Source organism: Helianthus annuus, chromosome 13 (genome assembly GCF_002127325.2).
Source record: "Helianthus annuus cultivar XRQ/B chromosome 13, HanXRQr2.0-SUNRISE, whole genome shotgun sequence".
Taxonomy (NCBI): domain Eukaryota; kingdom Viridiplantae; phylum Streptophyta; class Magnoliopsida; order Asterales; family Asteraceae; genus Helianthus; species Helianthus annuus.
Window position 1 is genome coordinate 6,874,458 of NC_035445.2, and position 19,924 is coordinate 6,894,381.

At 36.3% G+C, this 19,924-nt stretch overlaps 2 protein-coding genes across 2 annotated transcripts; one reads left to right on the forward strand and one right to left on the reverse strand.

Annotated features, from left to right (window-relative positions):
- Nucleotides 1–4: 4 nt before the first annotated feature.
- Nucleotides 5–3,273, reverse strand: LOC110897391 (bZIP transcription factor 17). Its single transcript, XM_022144141.2, has 2 exons — nt 1,448–3,273; nt 5–643 (listed from the first exon to the last, which is right to left on the reverse strand). Exons 1-2 carry the CDS (start codon nt 3,093–3,095, stop codon nt 168–170), a joined length of 2,124 nt encoding a protein of 707 aa, XP_021999833.1. The 5' UTR covers nt 3,096–3,273; the 3' UTR covers nt 5–167.
- An 11,637-nt stretch (nt 3,274–14,910) lies between these two features.
- Nucleotides 14,911–17,587, forward strand: LOC110897392 (glutathione S-transferase T3-like). The gene is made up of 2 exons (XM_022144142.2): nt 14,911–16,878; nt 16,969–17,587. The coding sequence occupies exons 1-2, from the start codon at nt 16,417–16,419 to the stop codon at nt 17,221–17,223; spliced, it is 717 nt and encodes a 238-aa protein (XP_021999834.1). The 5' UTR covers nt 14,911–16,416; the 3' UTR covers nt 17,224–17,587.
- Nucleotides 17,588–19,924: the final 2,337 nt, after the last annotated feature.

Here is a 19,924-nt window from a genome sequence, read left to right on the forward strand (position 1 = left end):
ACTATGGAACTATAACTTTATCATTATTTCTATTAATTAGATAGCCTTAGGCATGAGTTTCATAAGTCATACTATATCTAGACCACCATTAGATTCAAAAGTACAACACATCCATATTATGACTCTTGACTCTTGACTTTGACTCTATCTACAAAACTTTCATACTTTTAAGCTGTAACTAGATGACTAGCTCCCTTTAACGGAAGCATGCAAGAGTACGTCACATACTTCACACTGTCTAACAAAACCACGACAAATATTCTCGAAAACGACTTACCCTTGGCGCCGCCACCCATCACACCGTCCACATCACCGCCATCCCCCGCCTCACGGGGATCAAACAACACAGAAACCACCATCGGTGAGACAGAATTGTTTTTGTGGTGCGGTTCGTTGTGGTTTGAGTCGTGATCGTTTGCTTCTGTCGCCGCCGACACTTGTTCTTTTGTGAGGTTAACGGCGGAAGTGGAAAGGGGAACCGGAAGACCGTGGAGGATTCTTCGGTTTTTCATGGTGCTGATGTAAGTTGAGTTGTGGTGGTTTTCAGTGGCGGTGATGTTGACTACTGATGTGGCGGGAACTATGGCTGACGATACGTCAAACTGAAATACTTCGGTGCACATGCCGGAACTCAACATAGGTCCTGTGTAACAAAACATTTCAAATTATTATGTGTTAAAATTAACTTTTTAATACCGAACACCTCGCATACATGATGCGTGTGCATCACAATCAAGCATTGGCTTTTGGGATCAAAACGCATCGAAGTGCACGCACAGCGTGAAGGTTAGGTGAGCAGAAAACCAGAAAAAAACAAACCGAAACCAAAAAAACCGATTTAACCGAACTGAAAAAACAGAACCGAAAAAAAACGAAAAAAAAGGAACCGAAATTTACAGTTCGGTTCATTTTTTAATGTTTGTTATATATTGATTTAGTAGTTATCAGTTTTTTATTCTTGAATGTTAAGTAATAAGTATTAAGTATTTATAATAAAGACATTAATATCTTTATTTATCTTTGAAATGATTTATTCATTGCCTACAAGAAATGACAAAATTTAACATATAAATTAAATGATTCTCAAAAGTATTATAAAAGAAAATGTCTTAATAAAAACTTTGGAGAAACATAAAAATAGATTAGAAGTTACGTTTATGTGAACTGTGAATGATATTGATTAAAAATGTTAAACATAATAACTTGAATGTATACATCTAAGAAAGATTATTAAATCTCAGATTATACTTTTTTATTTTTGAAACTTTCATTATTTTGTTCCAAAAACCAAACCAAACCGTTGCAAAAACCCAAAAAACCGAAACCGAACGGTTTTCAAAACCCGAAAAACAAACATTTTGGTTACGCTTCCGGTTTTACCATAAAACCGAACCGTGCACACCCCTTGTGAAAGTGTAATAAAGATGCAAGATTGAGCAAAATTTACCAGCAAGGCCTTCGCGAAACCACTGTTGCAATTTACCATCAGCATGTTTCGACTTCAAATTCTCCTTATCTGATGCCAGAGCCCTTTGATGATCACTTGAAGACCTATACATATGTGGTTGTCTTCCACCGTTCAATTTTACCGCTGGAATAGAAATCGCAGGGACCAAATCTTGCGAAACCGCCAAACCGAGATCTTCTTTTTTACTCATCCCTTGTTCTTCCCTAGACGCCATAGCTTTCTCACTCGCTAGAACCGAATGGATTATCAGATTCCCGTCGATTTTCACAAGCTTATCGTTCCTCGGAACGTAAAGAGACGCCACAAGCGGCTCACTCGCGTTACGATTAGTCCCGTTTAAATGATCGTCACTCATCAACACTCTTCCATGATGTTGCTGATTGTATATCTTATAATCATTAGACTTAACGGAATAAACACCATTTGTTACTACTCCACCTAACTTGACATTCATTATCGGAACTAACCCACCAAACAGCAAGATAAATAACAACAATCCGACAAAACTAATGCCCGCAACCCTTTTAGTTTTCGTTTTAGTTTTCGATACACCTTCAGAACCTTTCTTTACCTCAACCTTCTTAGATTTCTGTGAAGATGCCGGTTGTTGAGGCTTCAGTCGCGGTATTGGGACTAACGGCACTTGAGACCCCTGCGGTTTAACAACGTAAGGCGGACACGGCATCCATGGATATCCCATTGGCGCCATCCCAGGGTGCGGCGGGTACATCACAGGCGGAGCACACACACCACCACCGACACCACCAGCACCGGCACCAGTAACCATCTGCTGCTTCAAAGTCGCGTTCTCGGCTGCGAAGTAAGTAATCCTAGCGTTTAAATCCTGAATAGTCGCATGCATTGCCCTAACTTTATCCTCCAACTCTTCGACATAATGCTTCTTCCTCTGCCGCGAAAGCTGCGCGCTCTCACGGTTCCGAATCAACCTCGCCTTCTTCTTCTCGTCCTTCTCATCAACCTGACTCGAATCCTCCGTCATTCCAGACGCCTCATTCGACCTCCTATACTTAACCGTCGAATTCACATCACAACTCTCATTCTTCCTCTTCAACACCGTCACCGTCTCCGTCTCCCGCTTCACCTTCTGTTCCACAACCGAATTTCCAGACTCCGGCGACGGACAATTCATCGAATTATTCATCGCACCTTCCGATCCATCAGAACCGCAATTTCCAGATCCTTGAGACGAAACCGGATTCTCGTCTCTCGATTCCGTCAACAAATTGTCTAAAACCCTAACTGACTTCATACTTTCATCACCATAACCGTCACCGACACCGGAACCGTCCGGTGACGGAATATTAAGGAATCCGGCAACATCCGAACCGTAATTTCCAGAACAATTACCGGAGCAATTTTCGTTACAATTTGGAGAGCAATTGGAGACAAAATCATGAAATTCAGGATCAGAAGTTGATAGATCAAAGAGATTAGAGCGATTTACCGTCGAATTGAGAAAATCTTCGGTGTCTGACGGGAGATTGAAGTCGTCGAAGGTGATATCCAAGCCGGCTTCGTCAAAAAAGGTGAAATCATCGGGTAATGTGAGGTCGCCGGAGGAGCAGAACGGCGGAATTGGATCGGAGAGTAGTGGATCGTCCGCCATTGTTAGGGTTAGGGTTAGGGTTTAGGGTTGAGGTCGTCGGAGACGAAGAGCAAGAAGACTCTAGAGCTTTGTTTGTTAGAGAGAGAGAGAGAGGGATTTGTTTTGTGTTTGTTTGAAGGTGGAAAAAGTAAGTATCGTGAGTTTCCGTTTAGAAAACGTTACTTAATAGAGACTAGAGAGAGCGTTCCAAGCACTAACATTCGTTAATAATATTATCCAATTTTATCAATTATTTATTATTAGGGGTAGGGGCGGTTATCACTCACCACTAACCACTAGTGATGAATTTTAGTAAAAATGCTCATCACTTGTGATGAATTCCATTACTCACAACCTTTTTTTTAATTATAAATTAACAATAAAACACTAAAATTATAAATTATAAATTTCATTTAAAAAAACTACATTGCAAATAAAAAAAACACCTAAAAACTCTAAGGGATCTCTCACTCTACTTTTCACATATCTCGCGTTTTCGTTGAATTACGATCGTCTTAAACGGTTCGTCGAGATTGTTGTGCGGCTCTAACAAGATTTTTAAATCATTATTTTTTTTCTTTTTCGTTCAAGTGTCGAATATACCGCTCCTCGCGTTTAAGTTTTGCTGCCACAAGTTTTTCTCTTCTTTCGGTGGCTTGGGTTATTTCCACCAATTTAACCTCTTTGATTTCGGAGATCGACTCCGTCACCGATTCCTTTCCTTTACTTGACAAATCACCACTTTTCTTGCGGCGCGACGTTATTGGTGTATCGTCTTGAATGGGTTCGTCAACGGGTTGATTGGGTTCGTCAACTGGGTCGTCGTTCAAATTCATTTCGGGCAAGTTATCCGACGCGAAAGTCGTGTAGTTCCCCGACTCGGAGGTCTTTGATCTTTTGGGACCTCCTCTTTTTTTGGAGCCGTCGGCCCACCCATGTCGACCAAATCAACCGGTACCCACTTCAGGTGATGTCTCGCAACCTCCCATGCCGCCAAGTGTGGAAAACTCCTCTTTTTGTATAGTCGGCAATAGTCGTCGTTGGCGGTTTTCATGATAGTCGCCTCGCTTGCTCCACTTTGTGGATTTCGGTTCTACAAAAAATAAAAAAAAAATGTTTAAAAATGTTTTTCTGTTTTTTTTAAAACAACTTTCTGTTTTTTATAAAACAACTTTCTATTTTTTTTAAACTATTTTTCTGTTTTTTTATAAAAACTGTTTTTTTTTTATAAAACCAGTTTTCTGTTTTTTTGAAAAAAACAACTATTTTTCTCCTTTTTTTATAAAAAAACTGTTTTCTGTTTTTATAAAAATTGTTTTTCTGTTTTTTAACAAACTGTTTTTCTGTCTTTTTATAAAAATTGTTTTCTTTTTTTATAAAAACAGTTTTTTGTTTAAAAAATTGTTTTTTTATAAATCCGGTTTTCTGTTTTTTTTATAAAAACAGTTTTTTGTTTTTAAAATTAAAAAACAGTTTTATGTTATAAAAAATAAAAAAACAGTTTTAAATTTATAAAAAAACGTACCACTTAAATGAAACAACCGTTGAATTTACTCATTTTCCGGTTCAAATCGCCCCACTTCGAAGCCATTTGATCCATGTTTCGTTCCGTTGAACCGGGAAGTTGGCGAAAATGAGCCATGACTCGTCTCCAAAACAAATATTTTCTTTGCTCGTTGGAACGTTTCTATAATTAAGTAGAAGAGATTAAATTAAATAATAAATAGGCAAATTGGAAAATAATAATCCCATCTTTCTGAAATTGGCTAATAATAATCCCAAGTCAGTTATTAGCCAATAATAATCTGACCTCGTCCAATTTTTTTTTTGTAAAATAGACCGCCGTTAAAATAAGCTTAACAGAGTTAAGTTTTTTCCGAATTACAAACTGATGTTTTAGGGCTTTTGATCAGAAGAAGGATACGAGTCGATTGATGTAAAACTTACCTTGAAATTGTGTTCGAAATGGCTTGAATTTTGGTAATTGGAAGTTAAACACCCGAATTGAAGCACTGTTTTCGTGGGTTGGGGGGCAGTATTTTGAAGTAAGTTTTACATCAATCGACTCGTATCATCGTTCTGATCAAAAGCCCTAAAACATCGGTTTATAATTCAGAAAAAAAACCTTAACTCCGTTAAGCTATTTTAACGGCGGACTATTTTACAAAAAAATTGGACGAGGTCGGATTATTATTGGCTAATAACTGACTTGGGATTATTATCGGCCAATTTCAGAAAGATGGGATTATTATTTTTCAATTTGCCTAATAAATATCAATATTTAACTAGAAGAGTTATCTATAATTAAGTAGATGAGACTAAACTAAATAATAATTCTCAATAATTAAGGAAGAGAAATTGACGGGAAAAGAATTTTTAGGATGCATAAAAATGCGACAAGTATCACCTATAGATTTCTTTATTATATAAAGTATAGATATAGATAGATTTATGACCCAATACACAATCGTAACATATTTTCACTTCATTCTTGTATTTACTTTGGGGGAAATGGATTATATCACCCTAAACTATGCAAAATTGGCCAATACCACTCTCAACTTTCAAATTGGCTCCCACCACCCTCTACTTGACAACTTGGTGTCATTGTCACCCCTTCGTTAAAAAAAACACTAACTGAGTTAGTTTTTAAGCCTACGTGGCATAAAGATGATGAGTTGGAAGCATACTTGGACAGGAGCCTTGTTTTATCATCTCTGAAACAACCTTCGAACCCTAATTCAACACAAACACAATTCTCCCAAATTGCAGAGATCGGTAAATCGCACACCACTAATCCCCATAGTCGTTCTTGTCCTAATTCATCCCCATAGCCGTTCTTGCCCTAATTGCCCCTGGAAACATTGATTCAAGATGTCCTCGTCTTCTACCTCTGGTCTAATTCGGAAACCTAAACTCTTCAAGGTCGATTTGGATGGAAATGTGTACTGCCATCACGACATTGTTGCAGTTCTTCGAGTAGCTGGACTTAAAAGTGAAAGACATGGTGAAGAATTTTACGGCTACTCTCGTTGGCCTGTAAGTTTAATTTGCAGTTCAATTTGGTGTTTTGTAGATAGCCGAATGCAATTTATACTGTTGTAGTGTTTCGTAGAGAGGCAATTGCAAATTCTTCTTGTGGAAAGAAGATGTTGATAACATGTTCGGTCAACGTTCAAACGACACCTCAACTCCAGTCACGTTTAAAGACTTGAAGATAAAGAACCTTGAATTACACCATGTTATTAATAGAAGAGAACAAGAACTTGAAAGCAATGAGATTTGATACAGAGACGAAGTAGAAGAAACCATATGTGCTAACCTTGTTAATTGCAATTGCAATTGCAATATTGTTGTATTTGTCGGATTAGTATTTAGTGACTGCTGTCGTATTTATTGTTTGTATCCATTTGTACCCACTTATTTTGAAATGGAATTTGCAACTGGTCATCTATGTTAGTTTGGCTCAATTGGACATAAAAGTTATGCACATATTGACCATACTTGCAACTGACTCAAACTGCATTTTAAGCCAAATTGGCTAAAGTTTGAACCAAAATTGACTGAAACAGCATATTCACAAATTGGCCAAAGTTTGAACCAGTTTGACCAATTTGAAGTCAAACTGCAAGTTGGTGCAAATTGGCCAAACTTTGAACCAAGATTGACTGAAACAACATATTCACAAAATCAAACAAACATCTAAGTTATGTACATATTGACCATACTTGTAACTGACTCAAACTTCATTTGAAGCCAAGTTGGCCAAAGTTTAAACCAATTTGAACCAATTGACTGAAACAACATATTCACAAATTGGCCAAAGTTTGAACCAGTTTGACCAATTTGAAGTCAAACTGCAAGTTGGTGCAAAATTAGCCAAAGTTTGAACCAAAATTGACTGAAACAACATATTCACAAAATCAAAATGGACATCTAAGTTATGTACATATTGACCATAGTTGCAACTGACTCAAACTGCATTTGAAGCCAAGTTGGCCAAAGTTTGAACCAAAATTGACTGAAACAACATATTCACAAATTGACCAAAGTTTGAACCAGTTTGACCAATTTAAAGTCAAACTGCAAGTTGGGGCAAAACTGGCCAAACTTTGAACCAGTTTCACCAAACCAAACTGCTGTCAAACTGTAACTTGGTGCAAAATTAGCCAAACTTTGAACCAAACTGCAACTGCACTTGCAGAAATAGCAGAATCAGCAAACCAAACTGCTGTCAAACTGAAAGTTGGTGCAAAATTAGCCAAATTTTGAACCAAACTGCAATTGCACTTGTAGAAACAGTAGAATCACCAAACCAAACTGCAGACTAACCAGAAAATATCAAACTGAAGCATGGTCACCAATGTTTGAGTCAACCTATTAAAGTGTACACAATGACCATACTGGAATATGTACACCAATGTGTGACTCAGAAAAGTCAAACAACACAGAAAAAGTCAAACAACACTTGGTTCTACACCTGATGTACATCCAGATCTAGGGACTTCAGGAGTTGTAAAACTTTTACCAGATGCCCTACCCAGTTTCACATGTACTACTTTTTTTTCTGGGCTTGGGTACTAGTTTTTTGGGTTGGGCTTGTTGTTTAATGGGCTGGGAATTAGACTTGGCTTTTGTTTTAATGGGCTGGGAACTGGACTGGGCATGTAGTTTACTAGGTTGGTATAGTAGTTGGTCTTATGTTCAGACATAATTGGGCTATGTTGAACGAACACTTCAAGGAATGGTTAAGTCCAATTTTTAGCCTTCATTGCAAGTTCCAACACATCTTTATCATCACAAAACAGTTTAAAATCACCATTATCCGCATCCATCCCGTACATATAAAAATCCCTACTTTCATACTGGTTGGTTTCCAGTGCATAATCTACTAGTTCAAAGTATGCGAGATGGTCAAAATCCATTACCAACAACTTAGAATCACCTCCAATATACTGAGGTTGATCAAAAGAAAAGTCTAAAGAACCACCATACCAAAGCATAACATCTATACGATCCATCAGTTAAATCAGTGTGTAAAATCACAATGCAATCAACCCTAACATAAACCTTACCGCTTTGTTGTCTGAATTTTGGGTGCAATCGTCGACTAACTGGGTATTAGGGTTCGATTGCCAATCATCGCAATGAACTGGGTGTGGGTGATGAAATGCAACTGATTTAAAGATTATATATATATAATACAGGGACATGGGTTATTTAATGGGTCTCTGTCCATGTATGCTTCCAACTCATCATCTCCATGTCACGTAGGCTTAAAAAACTAACTCAATTAGTGTTTTTTTAACGAATGGGTGACACTGGCACCAAGTTGTCGAGTAGAGGGTGATGGGAGCCAATTTGAAAGTTGGGAGTGGTATTGGCCAATTTTATATAGTTTATGGTGATATAATATTATAATCCATTTCCCCTTTACTTTATAAGGGTAAACTTTATGAGAGGTATTTAACCATTACGAGAAGATCGTTATCATTTAAGAAATAAAAGTTATCTTGTTAATGTTGGTTAATGAACGAAAAATTAATTAATTCATTTACTTAAGAATGGCAAGTATCTTATATGTTAACTAGGTTATAACCCCGTGTATTACACGGGGTTGAATAAATAAAAGTAGTAAAATATAACCATTAAACGATTATCAAGAATTCAAGACACAAAAGTAGCAACATATGACAAATAATAAATTTTATATACTAAATAATAAAACAATATATCTTTAAAAACCTCATTTATTATACGGGTTGAATAAATATAATTTTATATATTAAATAATAATAAGTTATATCTATAAGAACCATATTATACGGGTTGAATAAATGTAATTGTATATACCAAATAAAAAAGTTATATCTTTAAAACCACATGTATTACATGAGTTGAATAAATGTACAATTGTTTACCAAATAATAAAATAATACATCTTTAAAAACCTCATTTATAACACGAGTTGAATAAATGTAATTTTATATACCAAATAATAAAAAATTACATCTTTAAAAATATGCGCATTAAACGGTTTGAATAAATGTAATTTTCTGTACTAAATAATAAAAAATATATATCCTTAAAATACCCCGTGTATTGTACAAATTGAATAAATCTAATTTTATATATCTAATAATAAAAGGTTATATCTATAATAAATCTAATTTTATATCTGTACTAAATAAAAAAAAAGTTTCGTAAAATCTATTTGATACCAAACTAAACAAAACGTTCAAATATAATTAATTCAAATAAATAATATTATAAATAAAAAGGAGATTAAACTAAATAATAATTAGAGTTAATTGCCAAAGTCGTCCATGAGGTTTGGGCATGTTTGTCATTTTCGTCCAAAATGATTTTTTTGTATCAAATAGCCCCCCACGTTTGTAACTTTTTTGTCATTTTCATCCAAATGCCTAACTGGGTTAGAAACAACCGTTTGATAAGTTTTTTTTTTTTTTTTTTTTGAAATTTCACAAGTACGGGACCTGAAATGTAACTTCTTTTTAAACTCTAACTTTATAAAAGTAAAGATTAAATGCAAAACAAATTGTAGAATTATATAAATGCCTATTATGGTATCTTTAACTTCTGTTTTGACGAATTATAATTATATGCTTTGGAGTATTATAATCATATGCATATTTTTAACATATTTATCCTTTTTGCTTATTGATAAGAAACATGTGAACATCACCTTCCAAGTGTTCTTATTTCATGTTTACTTCCTCTGTTTCCTCTTATCCCTCTCCATTATATTTTGTAAACAGAATATCATCATGTGCTACAAATTTATGAAACCGAATATAATCATGTTCTGGGTAGTCTTAGTATTATTGGAATTTCCATTTGATTCATGGTTTCTGTTAGTTACTTCGAATTTCCTTGTTTATTTTCTGTCCGAGGTATGCGTGTATCCCAAACGTGAAAGGCTGAAACCGGTAACCACTTCATTTAGCTGCAGTGTGATAACAGTTTAAACCCATTTAGCTTTTTTTTTTTTTTTTTTGGTTTATGATCTACCCAACTGTAATATGAGTTCAGCTAATATGTTCAATTTAATTTATTTCATTACGTATAGGTCGATACATAAAAGGTTTCGTTGGAAGGCATATAGTGATGGGTACTGGTCGATACATCTTAGTTTTATATCTATTTATGAGCATTACACGGTGGAGGTGAGTAACGGTGTGAGTGGTAGTTGATGGTTTGTTTTGAAGGCTGTAGACAGAGAAAGCAGAGGGTGATGGTTTTAGGTTTAAAAAAGAAATTACGTTTTAGGTCCTGTACTTGTGAAATTTAAAAAAAAAACCTCATCAAACGATTGTTTCTAACCCAGTTAGGCACTTGGATGAAAATGACAAAAAGTTACAAACGTGGGGGGCTATTTGGTAAAAAAAAAATCATTTTGGACGAAAATGGCAAACACGCCCAAACCTCAGGGACGATTTTGGCAATTAACTCTAATAATTATCCATAAGATATTAAACTAATAATATTTAGTAGTAGGATTATCTATAATATAAGATTTTAAATAAATAATATTTAGTAGGAGTTATCTATAATTAATTAGAAGAGATTAAATTAAAATTATAATTATCTATAAGAGATGGTCTAATATGATGACAAGTGTCCCAAAAGTGGTTTCTTTTATTATATAGTATAGATGTTGGTTAATGAACGAAAAATTAATTAATTCATTTACTAAAGAATGGCAGTATCTTATAGTTTTCTATATAAAGTGTAAAAATATTTATAATGCATTGCTATTGTTTCTAGGGTGTTTAGGATTGAGTTTGAAAATAACTTATTGACTTGATCTTATAATTTAAATAAAAAAATTGACAGATAGTTATTTAAAGATGTTATTTAGTGGACTTAAATTAAGAAAAGTTTATAAAACCTATTAAAACTATTTTTTATTGTTAACGTGTTAACATAGAATATGTAGTTATCTCTCCTTGTTTTTCCTTATTCTACTATGTTTTGAGTGTTTCCTTCTTTTGAACGATAAGTTATTTGAAGCAAAGGTGATGATTTTGGAATATAATCAATTGGAATGTGAGTTTGTTGGAATTGGAACGATAAGTTATTTGAATGTTTATTAGTAGTTAAATGTGTGTTTGTTGGAATTGGTTATAATCAATTGGAATTTAGATATGGGTTGTATTTGTTATTTGTTTGGTATATGTAATTCGTTGGAATAGCAATTTGAATTCAATGAATTGAACATTTTTGATTGTACGATTGAGTTAGAAATGAGATTAATTCTCTCAAATTGCTTCAAGTAAAGGAATTGAACATTATATTCCAAACAAGGAAGGGATTCAACCCAACTAAGTGCATCTCTCCTTCCTTTACCGGCGTCATCACTTCCACAGTTCCACCCAGGGGCGTAACTTAAAAGGGGCCGGGGTTGTGCCCGACCACCCGAACTTTTCACTCAGTAGTTTTATATAATATAGTTTTCGTATAGAAATTTTTGGGTATATACGTTTTCGACCCCCCGGTTCTATAGAAATTTTTTGGTATATACGTTTTCGATTCCCCGTCTTCATTGTCAAGCTTCGCCACTACTTCCACCACTGTCTTTGTCATTTCCACCACGTTCGTTGTCGTCATTACTACTACGAAGCCAACCCCCACATTTGTTGATGTGCTTATCGCCACCATCGCCCCTACTTTCACACCTAGCCATATCACCCATACCACGACCACCATTACATTTGAACTTCTTTAACAAAACTCTAAGCAAAGATAATTGTGATCCAACATACATTATGTTTCCCACCCCTAGCTTACATGAATATATTAGATTATATTAGCCATGTCTTAGTTAGCACCAAACCTATGATGTTATACTTAAATGCAATGATGTATTGAGTAAATATCTTACGACTTAGGATGTCTATTGATAAATATAGGACTCCTATACCTATCTTCACTTTTGCATTTTATTATATAAAAAAAATGCATCCAAAATATTATAACAAAATATATTTCCATCTAATTATAAAGTTCATATTTTCTTCAACGAAAAAGTTGTATGATATCAAATGGACATCCATACACATTTCTCATCCTATGGGTTAATTTGGATGTATAAAGTGAACTTAAATGACTCCATCCGATGTTCATTTTCATTCCTAAATCTAGGAGTATGCTCTAGGTGAGGTATTCGAAAACTAACTACCAAATACAACTTAAATTCAAGAACATGTTCTAGATAAGAATGAGATGATGCTATTAAACATACATGGGATAAAAAATGATAGTCATTATCATGGTTTTCGTGGCTACTTATAGGGCTGTAAACGAGCCGAGCTAGACCTAGCTCGAGCTCGGCTCGAACTCGATTCGAGCTGGCTCGGCTCGAGCTCGAATTTCAAATCGAGCTGAGATTTGAGGCTCGAGCTCGACTCGATTAGAATTCGAGCTAGCTCGGCTCGGCTCGATCTAGCTCGAACTAACAAAAAACCAAAAATTTACTTCTTAAAAATGAATTTCTTCATAGTCTAAGGGCCATAATTGCCATTTAATTTAACCATATGGCTAAATATGCAACTATAAATAGTTAATTTACTTTGTAGATTGTCTTTACCTTCTTTTATAGGGGAAATAATCCCTTAGTTTTTGTTTTCTAAGCGATGTGGGACAAAAAAATGAAGTATGTAAACCTTATCGAGCCAGCTCACGAGCCGAGCCAGACCAAGCTCGAGCTCGGCTCGTTTACAAACCGAGCCGAGCCGAGCTGGCTCGTTAACAACCGAGCCAATTTCGAGCCGAGCTTTCTTCGAGCTTTTTTCGAGCGAGTTGCGAGCCACTAGTTTTTTGAACACCCCTAGCTACTTAGGGTGGATGATATGCATCTTTTGCGTATCGCTACCTTTATGAATTTCAAGACTATCATGATAAATAGGGGTGTTCTTCTGGTTGGATATTGGTTTATTCGGTTTATTCAATTTTGATATTTTTCCCTAACCGAAATAATCCGAATTAGAAATGTGCCTAACCAAACCAAATTATCGATTAAACTTAACCGGTTTAGTCGGTTGGATTTGGTTTGGTTATCCGAATAAGCAAAATCTATAAAACCGATAAGCGAATTTACAATTTGGATATGGTAAACCGAATTCACAATTCGATTTGATTTTCCCAGTTACAAATGAAGTTTGGTTTTTAGGTTTTTTCACTGTTTATTTTTTTTTTCACACCTTAATGATAAAAACTTATCTAGCATAAAGAAACTCTATAAAATAGTTTAAAAAGGGAAATTTACAAAAAATGACCATTAACCAACAAGATTTTCCAATCTAGCCATCTGAGGTCTCTCCATGGAGATGTCTCACTAAACCCAAGCACCTGAAGCGTCTCTTGTAGATGTTTCAGAACACCCAATTAAAAATGACACGTGACGAGTACGAGAGCAATGACAAATATGCAGACGTCACTAATTCTCTTGCAAATGTTTCCCAATTGAAACCTCTTTCAAGGTCTTCTTCTTTACGCCACAGAAATACACCTAAACCCTAATACTCACAGCTAACAGCTACACATTCACCCTTATTTCTTCTTTAATGCTGCAAACTACAAACAAAACCCTAAACACATTCACAGCCGTTACTGGTAAATCCTTTAGTCTTCGTTGTTTCAGTCTCTTGAGGTGTGTGGGGGAGAACGTGTTCACCATTGTACCACTGGTGGTGAGAACATGTTCGCCGGAATTTTAAAAGTACCCTAAATAAGATGGGTGGTTGCCAGATTATACCCTCGGATTGTCTCTTGAGGATGGAGTAGATGGTGTACGGGGATAGTGTGTTCAAGCTGATAGAGAGATGTTAAGGTTTGAAATTCCGGTGAACTTTGGATGACAGTCACTTAGGGATGAGCTCGGTACCAACTGGTATCGAAAATCCCAAAAAATGGGTACCAATACCGGTACCAAAAATACCGGGTACGGTATGGTATTTGAAGGTAAAAACTGCTTCTGAACAGGTGCCATTTACTCATCCCTATAGTCACTTGTGCTACCGTAATGGAGGTGAGACGTCTGTAGTTGGATGAAGATAGTGTGTCAAGATGATCAAGAGATGTCTCAAAAGTTAAATACAAAACAAATCAAGTAAAGCTGTCTTCTTGTTTTTTTCTTTCTTGACGCCACGTGTTCGTTTTTTATTGAGTGTTTTGAAACATCTGTAAGAGACGCTTTAGATGCTTGAGTTTGAGTGAGATGTGTATGTAGAGACGCCTTAAATGACTAAATTTGAAAATAATGTTTGTTAATAGCTATTTTCATGAATTCCCCTAAAAGAATATATGATTTTCCTTAAGAAGTAAGTAAACTTGGTATCTTTCAAATGGCTATTTTCATGAATTCTCCAAAAAAAATATATGATTTTCATTAAGAGGTAAGTAAAGTTGGTATGTTTTGATGACATGAAGTACACGTGCTATGTTAGATCTAGCCATAAATAGTAAAAGACAAGCAACAGTCACGTGGCGAGTAGTTGCAGTGCAGGTAGAGTAGGTCGTGGGTGTTTACTTTTCTTTTATTATATTTATTTATATTATATTAAAATTTATATTTTCTTTTCTTTTTTCTTTTTGCCTTTGATGGGGACGAGTCAAACTTGAAGGAGAATCAACGCAGAAAACCGCGAAACATAGCAATCAATCTTTATATTTTCTATTTTGGTTGCACTTTCTCTGAAGTTTTGTAAATAAATACAATCTAACTCTTGTATTTTCTATTTTTTAAAATTTATATTAGGAAATATTCCTATTTTTCTAAGGGTTGATCTACTTACTATAATTTAAATATTTAGATTAGGGGGCAATTCTGACCCGAATGCATAAAATTTGGTCACTTTGGGTCTTTTATTAATTACTATGGGTCAATTTGGATTTCCTTGTAAAAACTAATGCGTCCAATTGGGTCAATCTTAAAAGAGGGAAGTAAGTTTAGGGTCAATTTGGGTTTAGAAGTAAAAAGGAACGGGTTACTGGGTCGAGAAGAAATACGACACGGGTTACTCCTAGGGTTTTTTCTTAGAGCTCTTTGAACTTCAGTGAACATCATCATCATCATCATCGATTCAGGGGGGCATCTTCATCCTCTCCGTCCTCCGCCACAAACCCGCCACTGTCTCCGCGTCTCTGTCGTCTCCTCCGCCACAAACCCCCCACCCTCCGCCGGCATCTTCATCAGCGACGGGATCTTCATCAGCGACGACATCTTTTCCGGTGAAGGTATCATCATCACTTCATGAGCGCCGTAGTTGATGGATTTGATGTGTGTCTGTGTGAATGTTTTAAATTTTGTTGTGAATTTGTTTGATTTTGTGGAGTTGTTTTGGAATTTGATAGATGAATAGCGGTTTTTTTGTTGTGAATGTTTCAGAAACTGTGTTTAATCTGTAAATCTGTGATCGATGTTTTATAAGTTTGATGTTGAAGCTGTAATTTCTTTCTCTTATGATGATGATTTAAATGACTGACTGAATAAATGGTCATTGTTTAAAGAAAATTTGATGATTTAAATGGCTGATTGTTTTTTGCCTTTCTAAATGTTTCAAAAACTTTGTGTTTTCAACTGATACATATGTGATTGAAGTTATTTTAGGTTTAACATGTGTATTTGTTGCTTGAGGGGGCACTAAATTGTTGATTTTACACTTTGTTGTATACAAAACTACATCAATATAGTCTGGAATAACTAAATTTGAGTATTATTTTGAAAGGTGTGTTCAACTGATATTTTTGTATTTGAATTTTGTTTATGGAGTTACTAGAAGATCTAAAAGAAATCATTTAAGGGTGAACGGGGCGTCCTCGGGGTGGCGTGTGGTGAGTGAGTTCCCCGCTCGGGAACACCGCCGCCGACCCCTCGGGGAGGCTAAGCGGCGACAGGTCTGCGGCATTAATTCACCGCACAACTTTTCAAACTTTTTGATTTTTTGAACGTTTGGCAACGGCTATTCCATAAAAAATAAAAATAAAATCCAATTTTAACCTATAAATACCCCATTAAATCTAATTTTTTACCACACAAATTTTCAATCTTATTCCTCTAAAATTCTTTCAAATACAACACAAAGCCAAACCGAGTAATGGAGAACCAACCCCGCGAAGCCAAGAAAAAGTCAGTCGGCTCTAACACTAAGGGACGCGGCTCGCAACCGTCTCGTGGTGGTTCGAGCAGTGCAAATGCACAACCACAACCACCTTTCGGATATACTACACAACCCCCGTTTTTTACCCACAACCTTCACACCCATCCTTTTACAACACCCAACCACAACGCCCTTTCGGCTATTTCCAAAATTTGTTATCAATGGATCCTCAAGCCCCCGCCTTCGACCCGTTTGGTTTTCGTTCCCCACAAGTTCCATCTCCACGAGAAAACGTTGAACGCCCTCTACCTATTTACGAGGACGATGAAGTAGTGCCCGAAACTCAAAATTTGGGCGACTATGAAGATGACACCGGCGACGATCAAGATAATGTGAATGAAGACGCCGGCAACGAAGAAGATGACGCTCGGGGTAAAAAGGCGAAAATGGAGCGCCAATCTTGGTCAAAATACCAAGAAGAGGCATTGGCGAAGGCGTGGGTACATTGCTCTACCGACAAAAAGAAGGGCAATCAACAAACCCGCGAGGATTTTTGGCGTAGGATTTTAGATCATTATAACGCCACAGTTGGTGGAAGTAACCAGATCGTGCATCAAGTACGGTCTAAATGGCTACCGATGATGACGAAAATAAACCATTTCAACGACCTATACCAACAAGTGGTAAAAATTATATTTTTTAACGTCGTATATTTTTTAAATTTGTTTACTAAGTTCATATGTTTTTAACACTTGTTATTTTGTAATATGTAGGATCGCACAAGAGATAGCGGGTGTGACGATCTCGACGTGATGAAAATCGCTTTAAAGGATTTTCAAAATAAATATCCGAGCGGTTTTCAACATGTCGAGGCATGGGAGGTCGTTCGAAAACACGACAAATGGGCCCAAGTCCCATTGTTGGGTGAGGAAGGGGAAGGTTCGGCACAAAAAAGAAAGTCCGTTGACACGGACCCTTCTATACCCGATATGAACGAAGACCCCTCGCCACAAAGAACACAACGGTGAGACAAGAGTCAAGCGACATCCTCCGAGGGCTCGGTTGAGTTGGCAGCACAATTCAAAGAGTACACCACCATGAAAGAAGCGAAGCACGTTAGCTCTATGGAGGCGATTGAATTGAGGAAGAAAAGAGAGTCGTAGGCTCGTGATCTCATAACGGAACAACGCGAGACGATGAGAAACTACGCGCATGATCGAGATATGAAAACATTCCTCAAGCCGCACAACGATGTTCCGCCGGAAATGTTGCTGTTCATCCTCACCCGAAAGCGCGAGATCGCTAACAAGTACGGATGGCCGTGCAATTTCTAAAATTTTTATGTAGTATTGCGATGTAATTTTTATTTTATTAAATGAAATGTAATTTTTTATTTTATGTAAATTATGTTTTACTTTTTATAAAAATATTTTCTTAATTAAAAAAAATAAAAAAAACAAGTCCTCCAAGAGAGGAATGCCGCCATCAAATTGAGGGTGTGGGGGAAGTTAAGTGGGGAGTTGACGTGACGCGTGCTGATTGGCTATGGGTAAGAGAGGTCATTCCCCACTTAGAGGAGTAACCCTTACACCCTAAGAAATCATTTTGCTTGAGGTAGCAGTCTTTGAATTTTGTATTTGAATTTTGTTTATCGAGTTACTGGAACATCTTGAGAGGGTGGCAGTCTTTGTTGACCTTCTTCAACAGCAGCACTAGTATTACCTGAAGAAGCCCACTTTTTTGACCCGAATCCGTCCCGACCCGAACCCATTCTCAACCCGAACCTACCCGGACCCGTTTTAACCCGACAAAATTGCCTCTTGATGTACAATCTCTTTAAAAGAACATTTTTTAACTAACCCGACCCGACCCGAAACCCGTTCCGACCCAAAACCCGATCTGACCCGAACCCGTTCCGACCCGAACCCGTTTTGACCCGAACCAAAACAACCCTTTTTTTATTTGACATGTTTTGACCCGGACCCGTTTTGGCCCGAACCCGTTTTGACCCATGACCTGACCCGACCCGACCCGTTTGCTAGGTCTAATTTAGATATACTTGTGAATACATAATGGAGGATCCCTTAACTTTTGGATGTGAAAGAAACTTTACAGCATTCCGCACTTGGTCCTCTCTTATTGTTTCTTTGTTGACAAATATTGATGCGTCTCTGACAGCCCCTTTGTCAGCATCTTGTTGTTCATTAGTCACCGGTTATACAGCCTCCAGAACTACAGTTATAACTCATTATGTAAGTTTATCAATAAAAAGATAATTATTTTACAAGGAAAAAAGAAAGATTTGAGTAGCACAAACTACAAATCAAAGGAAAACAATACAAGTACACAAAGCAGCTGTTCTTCTTTGCATATTTTATAAGCAACGGGTAATATAATATATCAAACTATCATAGCAAACCTATTGACATGATGTATAGGCAATCGAGAGCCGTTAACAACATAAAATAGGTTAAAAGTAGCGCAAGATTAACAACAGCAGCAACAGAAGTTGTAGTGCTATACAAATCGGCAAAACTCGAAGTAGAAAACAACAAGTGATGTATAGGCAATCGAGAACTGTTAAAAAAACTTAAACAAAACAGTCAACAAATAATATAAAACAAAATCATCCGGGTGAAAAGAGAAAGAAACTTAAACAAAACAATCAAGTATTAATAAAAAAACAAACAGGGAATGAGAATGAACCAAAAAAAGAAACCGTAAACAATTGAACAAAACAATATATATAAAAGGTAAAGGGTGGAATTTAAAAAATTATAAAAATGATATTTTTAGAAAGAGAGGTATAAACAGTAAAGCTGCAACGGCCCCTTCATTGTTCCACCATTCTAAGGCTGAGTTCTTAAACAGATTGGAAGCAAACATTATCTTATCCTCCTCCGCACATTTGCTTATTTTTAAGACTGTCTCAGTCTTGTCTATCCAACATAGAGCTGCAACGGCCCCTTCATTGCCCGAGAATTCCATTGGTTTACAAGACTAGAATTCTTTATAAGAACAACCATAAGATATGGTCCTTCTTCTTTTGGAAATGGGCACTTGAAGTATGGGTCCATTGTTTACGCTGTGTTCTGGTTCGGTAGATCGTTTACTGCCATGATTACTTTTATTTTCCGCTTCCTTAACCGTTTTAATAATATATGGCATTGCGTCTATAATCCCTTGTGCCACTATGTGTTGGATGGCACTGTTTTCCACTTGGTTTCCATTATTATTGTTGTTCGGGTTATCGTTATTCTGGTTATTATCATTCTGGTTTTCCTAGTTCACTTCGTTGTCCATCTGAATTTTAAACATTTGCCACATATTAATATCACAAGATAATATTTAAATAATTCACACAACACGCATATTGATCAAAATCGTCGAACAATTCGACTTACTCTTTCTTATATATTATGCATCTAATACAAACTGGAACGGGAAATTAAAATTACAATACTATTATGCATCCATAAATATTATATATATATATATATTCAAACATATACACATATTATATATTATTTTATTATTATTATTATCACCATCACTGATATGGTTTCATCCAGAACTCCATATTACGCTCGTCATACTTACAGACGAGTCGTTCTTCGATCTGCGTCATCCTCTCACTACCTTCTAAAATCTTCTCACCAAAGGTTCGGAGTTCTTGCAAATTCTCTGTGCTCATTGGGGGTACAGGGGCTGGTACTGGGTTTGGGAACT

Bases quoted from the DNA above. Each gene is read 5' to 3' on its own strand.
- LOC110897392 (XM_022144142.2), top strand. From the start codon at position 16,417: ATGGATCCTCAAGCCCCCGCCTTCGACCCGTTTGGTTTTCGTTCCCCA. The intron at 16,879-16,968 runs GTAAAAATTATA...TGTAATATGTAG, and splicing joins ACGACCTATACCAACAAGTG to GATCGCACAAGAGATAGCGG.
- LOC110897391 (XM_022144141.2), bottom strand. From the start codon at position 3,095: ATGGCGGACGATCCACTACTCTCCGATCCAATTCCGCCGTTCTGCTCC. The intron at 644-1,447 runs GTAAATTTTGCT...TTTGTTACACAG, and splicing joins GTTTCGCGAAGGCCTTGCTG to GACCTATGTTGAGTTCCGGC.